The sequence below is a fragment of the Mus caroli genome, chromosome 7, assembly GCF_900094665.2.
Source record: "Mus caroli chromosome 7, CAROLI_EIJ_v1.1, whole genome shotgun sequence".
Classification (NCBI taxonomy): Eukaryota; Metazoa; Chordata; class Mammalia; order Rodentia; family Muridae; genus Mus; species Mus caroli.
In genome coordinates, this window is record NC_034576.1 from 146,324,902 (window position 1) to 146,341,015 (window position 16,114).

Genomic DNA, 16,114 nt, shown 5'->3' on the forward strand with positions numbered 1-16,114 from the left:
CTCCTCCTGTTTCCCCGCTCTGTAATTATGGGAGATGTTTATTCATTCACTAAGGGCCTGCCTGTGATTCTTAATTCTGTGATGCCCCTCTCTATTACTGAGCACATAAATCCTATTCTGTTTGGGGAACCCAACATCATTGGTCCTACTGTGCTACCTGCCATCCTAGTTTGAGCCTCAGGGAAGAGACTATGAATGGTAGGAGCTTACTGGATTCCAGTCTTGTTCATGGTTGCCAAGACAACATCACCCACCAAAAACCCATCACAGTTCTTCTGAGGTCACCCTAGGGGACCAGAGCCAACAGCCAGCCAGCAGATAGCACCTTCTAAGCTGGCAGCTTACTGCCCACTGGGGAAGATCCAGGAGCAGGGAAGAAGAACGCTTGCCTGATATCACGAGGGTTATGGTCCATCTTCTGCTGGAAGGATGACCTCTGGCTTTGGCATCGTTACTGGAGCTCTTAGGGTTAGAACCTGGACTCTCTCTAATGGTCTGAACAGGCCAGGCTTGGTAACTCATCCTCAGTAGGCCAATTAAAGAGACAGCTAATAGTGAAAAACAGAGAGAGGAGTCATTTGATATGGCCACATTAGGAAGAGGGACAAAGAGGTGACGTGACTCCCAAGTCTATCTTTGGGCTCCTGGTGTGAAATTTAGGTTTTAACAGAAGGTAGGAGGAGCGTAGAGCTGAGTGTCCTGGTCAGGGTGTGGTCCTGCTCAGCACTGACCCATCACTGTCTCAGCTCCAGTCTCTCCTGCAAGATGCGCTGACAAGTTCTCAGAACTCTGGGGGCTCACTAGGGGACAAGCTCCCCTTTGGCACCAGACTTAAGCCTTTCCCTCCCTAGCATGAGACTCCTGGGGCAATCCAATGCCTTGGGGTCCACTGTTTCCTTGGTCTGGTAGGTAAAAAAGAAGGGTACACATGTCTCTCTATAATATCCTATTTTTTAAGAGAAAATTTACTCCTAGTGGCTAGTTAGTTCTTCCTGGAGAGCGATTTGCACTAACCATAAGCACATCCAGGCCTTTTACCCTGTGGCTTCCTTCTTTGAGAAGAAAGAACTCAAAGAAGCAAGCACCACAGGCACAAAGATGTCTGGGCCATTATACTGATCAAGCAGAGAGTCCAATTGCATCTCACCCAGCTCTGAAGAACCTGGCCTGAAAAGGACAGTGAGAAGCCTCCAGGGACATTATATAATGTCACACGGGACAGCACAGAGCTGTGGCACGGGGCCGAAAGCTGTGAAGGAAGGAAAGGCAGGCTTCAAGGTCTGTCCCTCTGCAGAAGCTGGAGTTGTGCCCTGCTGCATGTGGGGCCATGTCAGCCGTAGAAGCTCACACAGCATTTTAACCACCTCCTGGGTAATACCAGAAGGATCAGGTTCAGGGGCAGGAAACTTCATTTCCCTCCCCCACCCTCCTGGGACAAATGTGTGGCCAGCCACATCAGGTAGCAGCGAGCAGGGAGAGTACACTTCCTGGATTGTGCTGCTGACCCAGATAGAAAAATGGAGCGCTCCTTGGGTGTTGGTAAAAGTAGACTATAAAGGGATGGGACCGATGCGGTAGAGGCCCATCAGCCAGAACAGGAGGGCTGGAAAGAGGGCTGGCTACAGACAGGTGAGGTGTGCAGGTTTGGGAACTTGTACCCTATGGTACCTGTGCTGTTGGTGCAGAAGCACTGGATTATGTCTTTAAGATGAGGTGGAATGGGATGAGGCCCTCTACCCAAGATAGAGAGATTGAAGACCCCAAAATAGCTCATGAAGAGGAAGTCCAACTTCCAGTTTCAGCGCTTAGTCCAGGACCAGAGTTTCACCTCAAAGGCAATGGACCACACCCCCTGAAGGGCTTTGTGCACTCCTCACTCTGCCTGGGCTGTTGGAAAAGCAGTTAGCTGGGTCTTAAGTGGCACATGCCCACCATTCCGTATCCCAGAAGTCCAAGATGCAGGCTTGCAGGACTGGCTCCTCCTGAGGCCTCTCCCAATTTGCCCATAGTGTTTTCTCCCCATGTCCTCAATACAGCTGTCCTCTGTGGGCTCCTATCCTGACCTCCTCTTCATAATAAGGACCCAAACCATATGTGACAAGGGCTCAAGCCAGTGACCTATTCTAACCTAATCACACCTGGAAAGGGTCTTCTTCCAAAGGTAGAAGCCACAGATCGAAAAATTAGAATTTGGAAGTGTTGATAATTCTGTGTATAATATCACTCCACCCACCCTAGACCACCAGAAGCCCGCTCAGCTTCCTATGAGAGACTCTCCAGTCCCCATGAAATGTCACCTTCAACCCCAACAGTGAATCACCACTTGAATGTCCCATGTGCCTTATTACCTGAGAGCCTGAGGCTCTGACCCTGCTCTGAGCATAGACTGGTAATCTACACCGTGTTAGATCCAGCCTTCCATGTTCAACATCTGCTGGAGCAGACTGGGGATCATGGAATGGATACCTTACCAGAAGAAGTGGCAGAGGTCATGTTAGTCCAGCCATTCTCTAAAACCCTCAATGGAGGGTAAAATGCAGCTGGGGAGACAGAAAGGTCCCTCCTGCCTACCCACACCTCCATCAGAGGTGTCTCCCTTGTCAGAGGGAGACAAGATGAGTGCAGCCTCCATCTCTGTTACTTTCCATACCAAGATACTCTCCCCACCTCATCCTACCCCTGTGCAAGTGAGTAGGTTCATGCTAGGGTCGTCTCACTCAGATCCCATCAAAGTGACCTGGTCTAGATCCAGTGGCAGTGCACCAGTGAGTCCACGACAACCTCTGAAGATGCTCCATGTGGCACACCCTCCTAGACTGTTTGCAGCGTATCCCTGGATAGCACCCATATTCCTTGTAACAACTGCCTGTGCGATGCTTCTGTCTGGCTGCAGGCCTTCCTCCTGGACTCTTCTTAGAGGGCTGGTGAGGACTGTTTGTGGCTGAAGGGAGAGCTTCCAGTAGCATCACGTGGACGACACCCTGTCCTTACTGTTGGATCTTGCTGGCTGCCTCTCCCCTAGGCCTCCCAGCCCAGCAATGTCTCCTTTGGTGTTAAGAATGGCTTAGCTTCTTCACCTAGCTGAATAGAGGAGCCAGATTCTATAAAAACTCAAGTTATCTGCTCTGCAACCTTAGGATTCTATTAGCTGGTTGGGAAGGGGTGCCTATCCCCCACCAAGGAATATGAGCAAGCTCCTGACACAGCTCTGCAAACCCACTGCTGTGCCCAGTTCTCCCTGCTTCTTAAAGCCAGAAGGACTTTATAGAGCATGTCACTTGAGTCTCATTTACCCATAAAGATGCAGAGACTCACAGGGAATAAATAACTTGGTTCAAGAACATAGGTAATCCTTGACATACAAAACCTGGATAGGTATCCTGCAAGACCTCCTCAGTAACTGTCTTGGTCTTGAGCCTCCAGACCATCTCTGGGACTCTTCTAAGGAATATAAGCCCTTGTTTGAGCCAGGGCTTCCACAAAGCAGTGGATCTATCAGGAGCATACACAAATGTCTGTCAACTTGCCTGGGAACTATAAGGAGTCTACCTAACAGTCTCTCTACTCAATGGTTGGGACATTACTTGGCTTAACATACCATGGTAATACAAGTGAGTCCAACTCTATTGTGGGAAACCATGGCAGGGAAATTGAGGCCAGCATTTTAATAATAAAATCCATCCCTAGTTCATGGCAAGGGCTCACAGCACCACCCAGTTTGGGTCCTTCCATGAGCATGTGGGCATGTGTCCTCTTTGCCTTCAGTCCCTGGCTGTATACACTGCTCATCAGTCCTCCCAGTATTCCCTGTTTCTCTCTGGGTTTCAGGGCTTTCCTGATCCCAGTTGCATCTAATAGTAGCCAGACCATGAGTACAGCCCTGGAATTGATTTGCTTTAAGGTTAAATCAGTCACGGCGGCTCTTTAGTTCCCAAAATAAAACTGGGCATTTGGATCCAGTGAGAAAAAGTTGATTTGAGTTCCCGAACCAGCAACCTCAAGAGCATTTCATGTTCTGGGTATCTCTTTGTCTCAGACTCATTTATCCAAGGCTAGCCTCAAACTCTCTGTATAGCCGGTTATGACCTCGAACTCGTGATCTTCCTGCTTCTATCTCCCAAGTGCTGAGATTACAGGCACATGCCACTACACCTGGTTTATACTGTACTGGGCATGGAACCCAGGGCTTTGTGCATGCTAGGCAAGCACTTTACCAGCTGAGCTATACTCCCTGCCCTACTTTATTGGCTTTGATTGACAGACATAGTAAATGGCGAACTCTTCTTTCCATTAGCCTTCACCTCTGGTCTCCCAGGGCCCTTGTATAGGAAAGAGTTGGATTTGTTTATTGCAGTACAATCCCAACTCATGACAAGAGCAGAGGTCCTGGGAAGGCTGTTTCCCCTCCTGCATCTGTGGTTGGAGGCCAAGTTGCTCGTGTCAGATAACTGTCCCACTAGGAACAGTGAGGAAGTATGTATAAAAGCCACTCCTGAGTGGCCCAAAGCACATAGAAATAGAAAGGGCCCTGAGGAAAGGGAAGCCCCAGGAAAAGCCCTCACAGATAGTGGGATATCACTGGCTAGAAGATACCATTAGACATTGGGGTCAGAGTTGTCTAGATGGCTAAAACAGAGAGGGAAGTTCTTATAAAAAGTAACACCTACAAAATCTTCACCCAAATCTTCCTCAAATCCCTGACAGGCTCCTGAGCTACCATATATGTGCAGGGGAAGAACTGAAGGGCCCAATGGAAAACAGTAACTTAAACTTGGAGAGTCCAGGGGAGATGTCAGGAGTTTCTGTCTGCAGAGGCAACAGTGGAGACATAAGTCCCGCCTTGGTGGAACTTAGCAAGCACCTTGGCCTGTCTATAGGATCCCTGGAAGGGAGATTAGAGTCAGACCTCATCCTAAAACCAAAGCAGTAGCAATCCCTCTAAAAGAACCCTGTAACTGGCTTCATGTTCATCTTCTGCCAGTGGTTTTATTTACTGCTAGAAAACTCAACACTCATCAGATAACAGATACAGTTGTGCGGCGTCTGAATTGGAAGACAACAGATACACAAAGGAGAACATTTTGCCATATGTGGGCATGAATCTTGATAATCAGCATGAATAGAACCATCTAGGAGACACCCCCATATGTGTCTGGAAAGGTTTTTTTTTTTTTCAGAGAGGTTTAACTGAGGAGTGAAGACCCACTCTCAATGTGGCTGTGGTCCAGAAGTGAATGAAAAGGAGAAAGTAAGCTGAGTACCAGCGTTCATCTCTCTCTGCTTCCTGATTGTGGATGGGAAGTGAGTGACTGCTTCATGCTCCTGCTGCCAAGCCTTCCCCGCCATGATGGACTGCACCATAACCCAGGGAGCCCAGATAGGCCTTCCCTCCCTCGTATTGCTTTTGTTAGGCCCCTACACTCATTGTTAAGCTCTTGCTATGCTGGGGAGTGGGTTTGCCAAAACGAGAATGACTGTGACTCCGTCTTCTGCCCCAGACCTCCCAGAAGGTGCAGGAAGAGTATTCATGGTGTGAGGAATTCTAGAAACAGTTGTCTTATATAATGAAGTAACGCCCAGGGTGAAGCAGGGAGAGAACCTTCATTTTTATTTACTTGTTTATTGGATGAACATTTGAAGGCATCTTTGAAGGGAGCTGGGCTCCTTACTGTAGTGAAGTAGTGACTAAGACAGATATTTTGTTCAGGAAGAAACAGTATGGATTCTTAAATAATACGACTTCAGTTTCTGATATATGCAATGAGGACAAATAATGAATGGCCAGGACAAGACCATTTCTGGAGTATCTCATCTGTGTTACTCCCATGAGAGAACCTCTCCTGTGTCTTGTTTTAGAAGACCATGAATCATGAGTCCCTTCCTTCACAGGCTCACCTAGCCCTAATCTTTCCCAATATCCCTATCTACACATACCATTACATGAAGCACCAAGAACACAAGTACACACACTGGGGAATGCTGGCCTTCAGTATGGGGGCCTGGTTGCCATGGTTGTGCTTTCTGGTCTCAGCTTCTGTATATGGAGTCATGGTGGCCATACAGCCACTGTGGTCCCTCGGCATGGCCCTGGCTCCTGCAGTCCACCTTTATTCTCCAGGGTGTGGTGAGGCGCTATGCGGAGGAAGCAGTGGCTGTGTAGGTCAGGGCAACTCTAAAAGCAGGGTCCTCCCTAGAGCTCCCAGAGAGTCCAGCCAGAGCAAGGATGGCTGAGAGGAGTTGATTCTCCTTTATAGCTGAGAGCTGGGCATGTGTGTCCACTATGGAGAAACAGCCAGGCCATGTGAGGATCAGCTCTCTACCATGCATGCAGCCAAGGCAGGATGCAGGCCTTGTTATATGTTGGCCATGCTGTCTGAGTCTCTGGAGTCTCTGGGTTACCTCATAAGGCTTCCAGCTAAGGAGGGTGGTGGCAGGCAGCCCATGCCACATGCTTGTGATAGGAAGATGCTGAGCTACATACTTTGTGGGGTGGGGCTTAGCACATGCTCCCCATCTCCAGAGAGGCTGAGAGTGAGTCCAGTCTCTCTGGGTCTTAAGCCCTTCCTCAGGATACTCAGGGAACTTGTGAGGCAGGCTAGGGCTTGTTTCTCTTTAGATGAGGAAGCTGTATCTTGGAATCCCACTTTGGGCCACTCACTGACCCAGAATGCCCATCTGCTAGCTCCAGGCTCAAATTTCATGAATTCCTAGGAGCTGGACCGAAGGACCCAACAGGCCTGGAGGCTGGGGAGGGAGGGAGTGCTGCATGGACTTGGCTCCCAGGCCGAGGACTGTACTCTGCTAATCAGCACTGCTGGTAATTGGCTTACTCCCTGCAGACGGCTATCTTTGTCTCTCTGAAGTCTACAGGGGACCTTCGCACGTCCTTCCATCTTGGGGGAAGGGTTCCTGTAGGAAGGCAGGACTCTAGGGCTCTCTTGGAAGAGCCAGGCAGGGGAGGGGATCTTCAGGTCCAGGTAGAAGCCAAGAACCTGATCCATGCCCTTCTGTCCACCAGAAGTTTCCAGAGCTCAAAGACAGGCTTATGTGGGAAAAGACCAGTTCTGATACAAGGGTGCTGGCTGAGTCTAAGGGGAAATAGAGGTGATGTTTGAGCCAGAATGGGATCAGGACATGGGTTATAACAGCCTTAGGGTCTGAGTATAGAGCAGGCAGCCCTGAGCAGGCAGGGCAAGGTGGGCCTGGCTGGTGAGGCAGCATTTGACACTTAAGATCTTAAGAATATATTCCAGTCTCTCTTACCTCTCTCTCGGGCCTCCAGAGACCCTGCATTGGCTACGGTCCTGGACAGGTATCCAAGGTTACTTGCAAGAGGCTCTTACCCAGTTCTTACCCAGCCCCTTAGCACCAGTCCAGTCCAGCCAGGCTCAGGTCAGTTCTGAAGCCTGCTCCTCGGCAGTGCCACTCACCCTGGGTACCATATAACTTCCAAAAGTTGAGCCCCTCAGTGGCTCCTGCTGGAATGGTGCAGACGCCGCAGACGCAGACGACACCCACATCTTTGTGCAAAGCTAACCCCATGTTACTGCCGAGACGCCTTTTAATATCTGGCCTTATTTATATGGGTAATGACTCATTCACCAATTACTGTGAGATGGAGATACTTTGCCTACTAATATTTAAATTGCAGTTATCTGAAGCTACTAGGGAAGGGAGTGAGGTCTGCTGGTTTGAGTTTGGTAGGAATGGGCTCCAGGAATAGAGCTCTTGTCTCTACCTGCCCAGTTGCACCCGCTTCTGCTTCTGCCTCCCTGCTGCAGACGGACACCACTGGCCAGGGGCCCTACACCTGGTCCATTTCCTTTCTGACATTTGTTGGAGTTAGGGTCAGGTGGGCCACTGAAAACCTCTGGAGCCTCTCTTTCTCTTCTCAGCTCCCCATGGACCTCTGTTAGACCAGGAGACAGAGCAGCCTCTGAGCCAGTGTTGAAAGCAGCTCAGGTACTCCCCTGCCTCAGCAGCCCTGTCTCTCTCTACCTTGTTCTCCTCCACTGAAATAAGGGCCAGTGGAGCAGAACCTCAGGAAGCTAAGGTGGGAAAATAAGGATTGCCTCAAGGCATCAAGGTGTGCTATGCCACAAAGCCTGGGAAGTTGGACTAGCTGCTTCTAGAATCTCCCATTTTCTTCTCTTCCACTGTGGTGGTACCACATGGGGTGGGGGTGGCGGCTTTGTGCCTTGAGGTATCTAGCCACAGCTGAAGGGAAGCATGTGACTTCATGCACATACCTAGCATGCATGCCCTCAGTACCCATTCTCAGTGAATCCTCAGAACATAGCCTTGTGCTGGCTGAGGCAGGTCTCTTCTCTAGGAGAGGCTCCCGCAGGAGTCTAATGTGAACTCCCAAAAGTATAGTGATGGAGGGAGCACCATCCTGGCCTAGGTGAGTGCCTAGTTAAACTGCTACCTGCCATTTACATATGCAGTTTTGCTTCTCTTTTTGCTGCCACCTCACAAGGTACTCCCTTGTATCAAAATGCCCTTCACTGTGCAAATCAGATGGGTGAGTCCAAGCGATGTTAGAAGCTAAGGACAGGCTCTAGCTTTCACCCAGCAAAATAAGGCTACAGGGAATGCTGAAGACACCAAAAGGATTCTGGGAACTGAGTTCTGGTGCTCCTGTTCAAATAACAATCCTGTCAGAGCCCTCTTGTACAGGCCTTACTAGGTCCCTAGACAACTGCTTGGTGTGGTGTGGTACCCCTATAAGCCCTTGATAGGAGTGGAACAGCCCTGGGTAGGGGTGGGGCTGGACAATGGGCTGCCTGTTGCCTCATGTCACTTAAATAGGACTGGAGACAGACCAGCCTGCTGCGCCTGGAACCCAAAGGACTGGATTCTTTTACTCGTTCATTTAGTTTCCAGCATGTTGGGAATTTCCAGCTCCCAGTTTTCAGGGGAAAGAGGAAACACTGGCATATCCAAGAAAAGCCCAAAGGACTGTCTGCTGCACTAGGAATCTTGACGAACAGTGTCTCCAATGACAAGGTCAGCCAGGGAGGTGTCTTAGAGGAGGTAACACCCTGAAAGATGACAGAGGCATCTAGACATGCTAGGGAGAGTCTATGTAGGGGAGGGGATTGTCCACCACCTTTCCACCTGATGACTTGTAGTTTGGTGTGGTTGGGATCTTCTTGCTGTAGTTGTGAAGCAAGGTGTTCTGTGGCCCAGTCTGGCCTCAAACTTGCTGTGTAGTTGAGGATCTTAAAATCATGATCTACCTGCTTTCATCTCCTGAGTGCTGGGTGGGATTGCAGGTGTAAATTACAACACGTATGCCTGGCTTATGCCGTGCTGGGGATTGAACCTAGGGGCTTTGTGCATGCTAAGCAAACACTGTGTGAACTGAGCGGTGTCCCTGGATTCCATCACACATGTTCTAATGGCTCGTATTACTCAGCCAGTGCTGACAGTACTGTTGCAAATAGAAACACTTGAACTCTTGCCACCTCTCATGAGGCAGCTCCAGGGACATCCTTTTCTACAGAAACAGAAGTACACAGAGAAGGGGTAGCTTTTCTAGAGTCACAGAGCCTCATTCCCCACTGGGTAGTTCTTCTCCAGAGTGCTGTGTGGGGGAACACTTTGTTATACCCTGAACACATGAACTCAGGTAACCCCACAGCCAGTACTGGGAATTGCCAGGCACCCCACTTCTGCTGGTGGGGGAAACTGAAGGAAAAGGGACTGCCCGAGCAGATAGCCCATGGCTACAGAGGACAGTGCCTTAGCCCACACTATCCAGCTCCTGCACACACACCCTCCAACACTGAAACCACAGCAAGGGGAGACACGCTTGTCATCAGCAGTAAGCACTTCCGAGTCTCACCACGTGCTGGGAGCACCTGCCATGTCCTCCCTGCCAGGACTTGAGAGCCTCAAAATGTTCTGATGCACAGAGAGCCTTTTTTTGTACAAGAAGTAAAATTATTTTCAGCCTGTTGTCAGGCAGCTGTCAAAAGACATGGAAATGAAGGGCTTAGTGAGCTCTGAGAGGAAGTCCCACGGCCAGGGTGGGTGTAGGGACACAGGCTGTTGGTCATGCTGGTTGTGGAGTGGAGAGAAAATGGTGGTGTGGGGCTCATTTCAGGGGTCTGATCCCGGGAGCATGATCTGATTTTTTTCCAAGCATGAATGGACATTGAGTGGTCCCAGATGCTGATGGAGTTCACCTCCCTGCAGTGCTGGGGGCTCATGGTTACGTGTCTAGACTCGAGCTCTTTGCCATCTGTACATCATATACTGCCCATGGCCTGTCATCCAGAATGAAATCAGATTGGTGGGGGGAAAGCTTATGGATATGGGAGTGAGCACCCAGGAGGCTGAGGCAGGAGAATGGCACGTTCCAGGCCAGGCTTAGCTTCATAGTGAGACCCTCTCTCTAAAAGCAAAAGAGAAAAAAGAAATGAGGAAGTTGGTGATGTTGGCTTTTGGACCATGGCAGCTTCACACCCATAATGTCGCGGCAGGGCACCCCAGCACCTCCAGGACCCAAGTACCTTATACAACCTCTGCAAATCTCTAGAGAGTTCTGTGGGTACTCTCAGGGAACCCAGGATGGAGTTGCTCCCAGAACATTCCAGAAGTCTCAAACCCTCTCATGAGAAAGCACTGTGAATAAAGGATCTCTAGCAGTCTTGAAGAGAAACAGCTTTTGGATTTTATCTCTTCCTTAATTTTAATTTTTAATCCCTGCTCTATAGTTTCTGGTGTCCTTAGAGATGCTACCAGTATTTCCCAGGGATCTGCGGGTTTGCTGCCAGCCTCAGTCAACACCATCCAGAGAAGTCTGAGTTGGTAGTAGGGACCTGGGTCCCCACGGTCACTGGGTGGAAGACCTCAGGGGATGACATAGACAGTTCTGTGCTAGGTGAGGAGAAGTCAGGCTCACTGTCTGTTGACAGACCTGTGAGCATAGAACCACAGCAGTGTAAGCCAAACCTCAGCTTCTTGCATGGGACCGTTGTTCACACACAACTGATGTTCTGCCAGCCATGAATGCTGCATGTAACATTGTAAGATGAGAGATAAAATAAACACCCCATGTGTTTGTTTTCTGAAGCCAGGAGGAGAGAGTCATTGGTGTGGGGTAGGGTACAGCGCTAAGATCTCCTTGGGGTAGGGTGCCATGACCTGTCCTTGACAACAAGAATCACTGCTTGCAGGTAGAGACCCCTTTGTTGCTGGGAGTGTTCAAGGACAGCATGTTTGCGGGGATATATCAGAAGCAGCCCATTCCCCCAGCAGGAATGCTCAGGGTATAGCATAAGGCACCTCCACCTCTCCATAGCAGAGCCTATCCCAGGCCAACTATACAGCATTCTGACTGCCCAGATCACAATAGATGCTCACACAGTCTCTAGCCCACCTGCCCACAGTCCTGCTTGCCACAGCCACTCCACAGGGTCACCCCAGCTCTAAGCTGAGCTGCTCTCAGCCTTGTCAAAGAAGCTTCATTTAGCAGTGAACAGTGGCAAAGGCAAACTCATAACTGGTCAGTTCTGAGAATTAAGAGACTGTAATGAACAATCCAACCCTGTGTTGGACCTCTGTAGCAATCCAGCCCTGCGTGGGACCTCTGTAATAACCCCTCTGCACTCCCTGACCACCAAGGCTCAGGGAACAGCACAGAAGGAAGAGAGGAAAGAATGCGAAGCTGGAGGATATGTGGAACCTTGTGAAATGCCATCTTGGGGACATGACATGGCCGTTGTTCCCATGAACTCACAGCACTGTGGTTGCCTTGTATAAGACCTCCTCTACAAGGCCAAGCCAACCAGAATCCCAGTAAGGATGGCAAGGAGCTCATGAGCACCACCTCCCAGCTGAAGGTCTATTGTCAGTGACTGACTGCTGGAGGAGGGAGCAGCCACTGGTAACTAGCCCATGTTCCAGTGGATGGCTCCATACCCCTGCACACACAGGCAACACTGACTGGACTCAGTGAGCTTTAGCAAGAGAAAGCAGGACCTGAACTTGGATGCACCTAAGAGGAGGTGGAGAGGCCACTGGGATGAATATGATCAAAATACATTGTACACATGTTTTTAAAAAAAACAAAACTAATGGTGTCTGAAGAGAGTGTCCTCAGGTATGGGATTATACTGTGGGGTCCTTTGTCACATCATCTTGTATCTATAGCCTGGCTGGTTTCTCCTACCTAGACATGCCACCTGTGCCCCATACCTGTTGCTCTCCCACCCCACCCCACCCAGCCAGCACAGCTCACTCTCCAAGGCCTGATAGGACATTGGATTTGGGGTTGGGTCTAGTTGGCACTATGCGAACTGGGTAGAGACACGATTCTGCTTGGGGATATTCTCAGCTCTTCTCATTGGAGAGCTCAGGGCTCTGCACACTTCCACAGCAATTTCTACTTGTGAGCAAATGCATCCAAAGGAGCAGCTACCTAATATACGGCTGGTGATGGTGGCAGCTGGGGGCTTTGTATCTGGAACGTGTGACACCACTGCCTTGCTGGAGTTTGGGAGTTTGGGTTTCTGCTCTAGGGAAGATGGGACAGGGACCTACTTGATCCTCACTCTTTTGACATATCTTAGGTCAGAGACCCAGTGTGGAAAAGAAGGTTCTATCATCTCCTTCATTTAGAAAAGGTGTGGGGTGTCACACTGCCCTCCTGGGAAGAGGCCTCCTCCCACAACCTCCACCAAAGGTCAATGTCAGATGTAGGATCTTCTGGTGGGAAGGGTGACTGTGGCACAAAGCCTAGCTTCTAGCTTTACCACCCAGTTGTGGGCATACATTCTCTGCACCACACAGTGGCCAAGGAGATGCCAAAGCAGTGGGTGGCAGGGAAACTAGGCTTGGGTGCAGCTTTGTGCTTTCTGGAAGATATTGATCCCCGACAGATGGAGCAAGCACTGAGCAGCACTGGTGTCTCAGAGAGTCCCCAGAACTCTGGCAAGTCCCCCGAGCCCATGTGGTTGTGGGTCTGACTGGGGGGGTCCCTGGCCTCTGGAGTGGGGCTTCCTGTGGACACTGGTGACACCATCCCAATATTGGCCTCCAGCCAAGTGCTTCATGATGATCTAGAAACCTCCGTGTTGACGCCTACCCAGGAAAGGTATCTCTAGTTCATCCCTGGAAGATGGATGCTTGTGGGTGATGTCACAGGCAAAGAGTCTCCCAGAAGGTGCTCAACCTTGCCTAGAATGTCCAAAGGACCACAGAGGCCACATGCATGGTGCAGCAGCGAGCGTTAGACAGCCGCTCCGTCTCTAAGCCAGCCGTTTTGATGCCACCGGCTGTGATACTACAGGGGAGGATGTCACACGGGCGGTTTTGACATTGCTGACGCACCGTGTGGGCCCAATGGAGATGATGTTTAAATGCTCAGCCGACACGAAGCTCACACACAGACACACATAGTGATTCAGGCACAGCCTTTTCCTTCCCAGACAACGCCTGGCACAGCAGCGACCATTCCGAGCGTGCCTGGGATCCCAAGTGTGCTGAGGAAGGAAGGTGCCACTGCTCAGGCACGCCAGCCTCCTCTTCCTTACACCGCCATTTTTGTTGACATAAACTGTGTCGACCATATGGGGTTGAATTCAGAGTTCCAGTTGCTTTTTCCTGTCTCTTCCTTTTCCTTTTCTCCCCCTCCCCCGCCCCTTCCCCGGGTTTGGGAAGCTGTTCTCTTGGCAACCACAGAAGCAAAGCGCACTCTTAATTGCTGCCCCAGTGGTAGATGCCCAGTGCGAGCCTGACCCTTGCACTCCCTCCTCCTTTGATAGCACCTTCACCCTGGTGTGGGAATCATTCACTGTATGCCCCCCCCACCACCACCACTGCAGGGTGCAGCAGTGAGCACCCCCACCCACACTCTGCACTCTCTTCGTTTGCTATACAGACAGAACTTTTCTCAAGGTGATGTTTGGAGAGAGCTTCCCTTGCTTGACTTCTGTTGGGGGTGTGAATGCCAGAGACACGTGGGGAAAGAGCTCTGAAGGGCCCGTTTTTGCCGACTGCCCTGTATTGGGGTGCTTTACTTCCGACTACTTTGCCAGTTATTATTTCCCATTCCTTACACAAAGCGAATGTAAGTGGCAGGGGGCGGAGTCCTGCTTTCCCAGGGTCATTATCAAGATGGGGAGGGCCAGAGAAGTGATGCCACTTGTGTCTGATGCTTCCAAAGGGAAATAGGTCACTGTCAGAATTCCTGAATCCTGGCACGCCTACCGGGGTGTCAGGGATCTTCTGGTGACTTGTCTGAAGCGTGGATATTTCTCCCTTGACTTTTTTACCACATCTGCTAGCTGACAAATAGACTTGGCTTCTTCTTAAAAAAAAAAATGTAAAAAAAAAAAAAAATAGAAAAAGCACAGTACTTTATATTTAGCCACAGGCGCACGGAGCGCCCAGCAGCAGCCGGGTTTCCTTGGATAACTGGGGCTCCGGCTCACAAATGCCTCCCGGTGTCTCCTGGCCGCCAGCTCGCGCGCAATCGCCTGCTCCATGTTAACCCTGCGTGGTGCTGCCTCCCCGATGCCCTGCTTGCTCTCTCGGCAGCGTGGCACTGCTCACATGAGGATCACCGCCAGAGGTAGCCGGTTCTGAGAGCAGCCTCAGTCTGCGCACAGTTGCTTCCCAGCTGACAGACAGAATATGGGGTGGGCTTTGTCACCAGCACGCTGGGTCTGGCATGCCCAGCGATGCTCGGGGCTGCAGAGCGCCCAGACGCCCGCCACTGCTCGCCGGGTCCCAGCCGCGCCAGCTCCGAGGGGCCGGGCTGCGCGCCTAGCCTTCCTGCCCGCCGAGAGGGTTATATAATGAGCGGACCGCTGCCAAAGTCACAGGGAAAATGAAGTCTTTGTTAAATGCCTTCACCAAGAAGGAAGGTAAGGAGAAAGCTGTAGGAAGCGTGGGGTGCCTGGTGAGCAGCCGTGGGCTGCTCCTCGGGGGAGAGGGGACTCGGGTGCCTCCTCAAATTGCTGGTTGCGGTTCATCGCTCAAGGAATAATTGCCCCAGCTTTGTGGTATGGTTTGGCTCTAGTCAGGTCTGGAAGATTAACACAGATGAAGGTGCCTTTGTATTTTAGTGTGTTCCTGAGCTACCAGCCTCTGGCAGAACTGCATTCCAGAACATCTCATCCAGAAAGCTTATGCCAAGGGACACATTGGGAAACTAGGTCTTGGGGAAAATAAAAGAAGTTTTGGTTTTCCGTCTTCCAGTCACCTGGAGGCTGTGAGCACCTGCTAAGGAGGGTCAGGGCACATGGCTGGATGCACCCAAGGCATCCTCTTCTAGTGCCACTTGCCAGTTCTGCCTGGCTGTCCCTGGGTTTCGAAATAAGCCATGGGGTGCATGAAGAATCCCTCTTTAACATACCTTGTATGATTTTTATTGTGAGGAAGGAAAAAACTGTATAAATAAATGCATGTAAGACAGCTAAGAAAATATCCACCCACCTAAGAGCCTGCAGATTGCTGAAAGAAGGAAACGTTGGGTGGCATATTAATCATTTTCAGACAGGAAAGGAGTTATTTTTAACACTTTTCATGAAAAAAAAAAAACATCATTTGCGTGTATGGTCCCAGTCAGAGAGTTTTCTCAGATAGCAAGCTTTCTATCTTTCTGATGAAACCAGGTTTCCAAAGAGGTGACTTTAAGGATATTAGGAAGATCACTTTCTACCCAAGCTCACTGTGAACTAAACACCAGAGATACTTCAGCAGCCTTGAAACTAATTTGATATGAGGCTTGGTCGTTAAGCAAGACAATTTTCATTAAAATGTTCACTCTAATGTTACCTGTGTGGGTCCATTTGACTCACTTGCCTGGTCTTCGGGGTGAAATGTGCATAATGTGTCCCGGCTGTTTTGTTCTATGACCCTCCCTGTGTGGCCTCGCCTGCATGAGGACTTCCTGCCTACTCCTTCCTTCTACAGACTCAGGCTCTTCAAAATGGGCATAGAATAGATCCTCTTCTTTTTCTGATGAGGCTTACCAAAATTTGGCATGTGGGACTTCGATTTTTTATAACCCACGGACAGCATGAATTGTAGCCATGGGTTAGATTGTTAAGTAATGCTATCTCCATTCTGCTTCTATGGATGTTTCTTTCCTACGGAG

The 16,114-nt window shown here is 50.1% G+C and overlaps 1 protein-coding gene across 2 annotated transcripts in view; it reads left to right on the plus strand.

Moving 5' to 3' along the window:
* Window positions 1-16,114, plus strand: part of Shank2 (SH3 and multiple ankyrin repeat domains 2) — a 449,788-nt gene that overhangs the window by 192,454 nt on the left and 241,220 nt on the right. The window contains exon 1 of one of the 2 annotated variants that reach the window (XM_029479124.1): window positions 14,383-14,879. The exons of the other annotated variant lie outside the window; for it this stretch is intronic. Within the exon in view, the coding sequence (XP_029334984.1) occupies window positions 14,843-14,879 (37 nt within the window). The 5' untranslated portion in view covers window positions 14,383-14,842. Of the gene's footprint in view, window positions 1-14,382; window positions 14,880-16,114 lie in introns of those variants that run through there. 2 annotated transcript variants of the gene reach the window in all.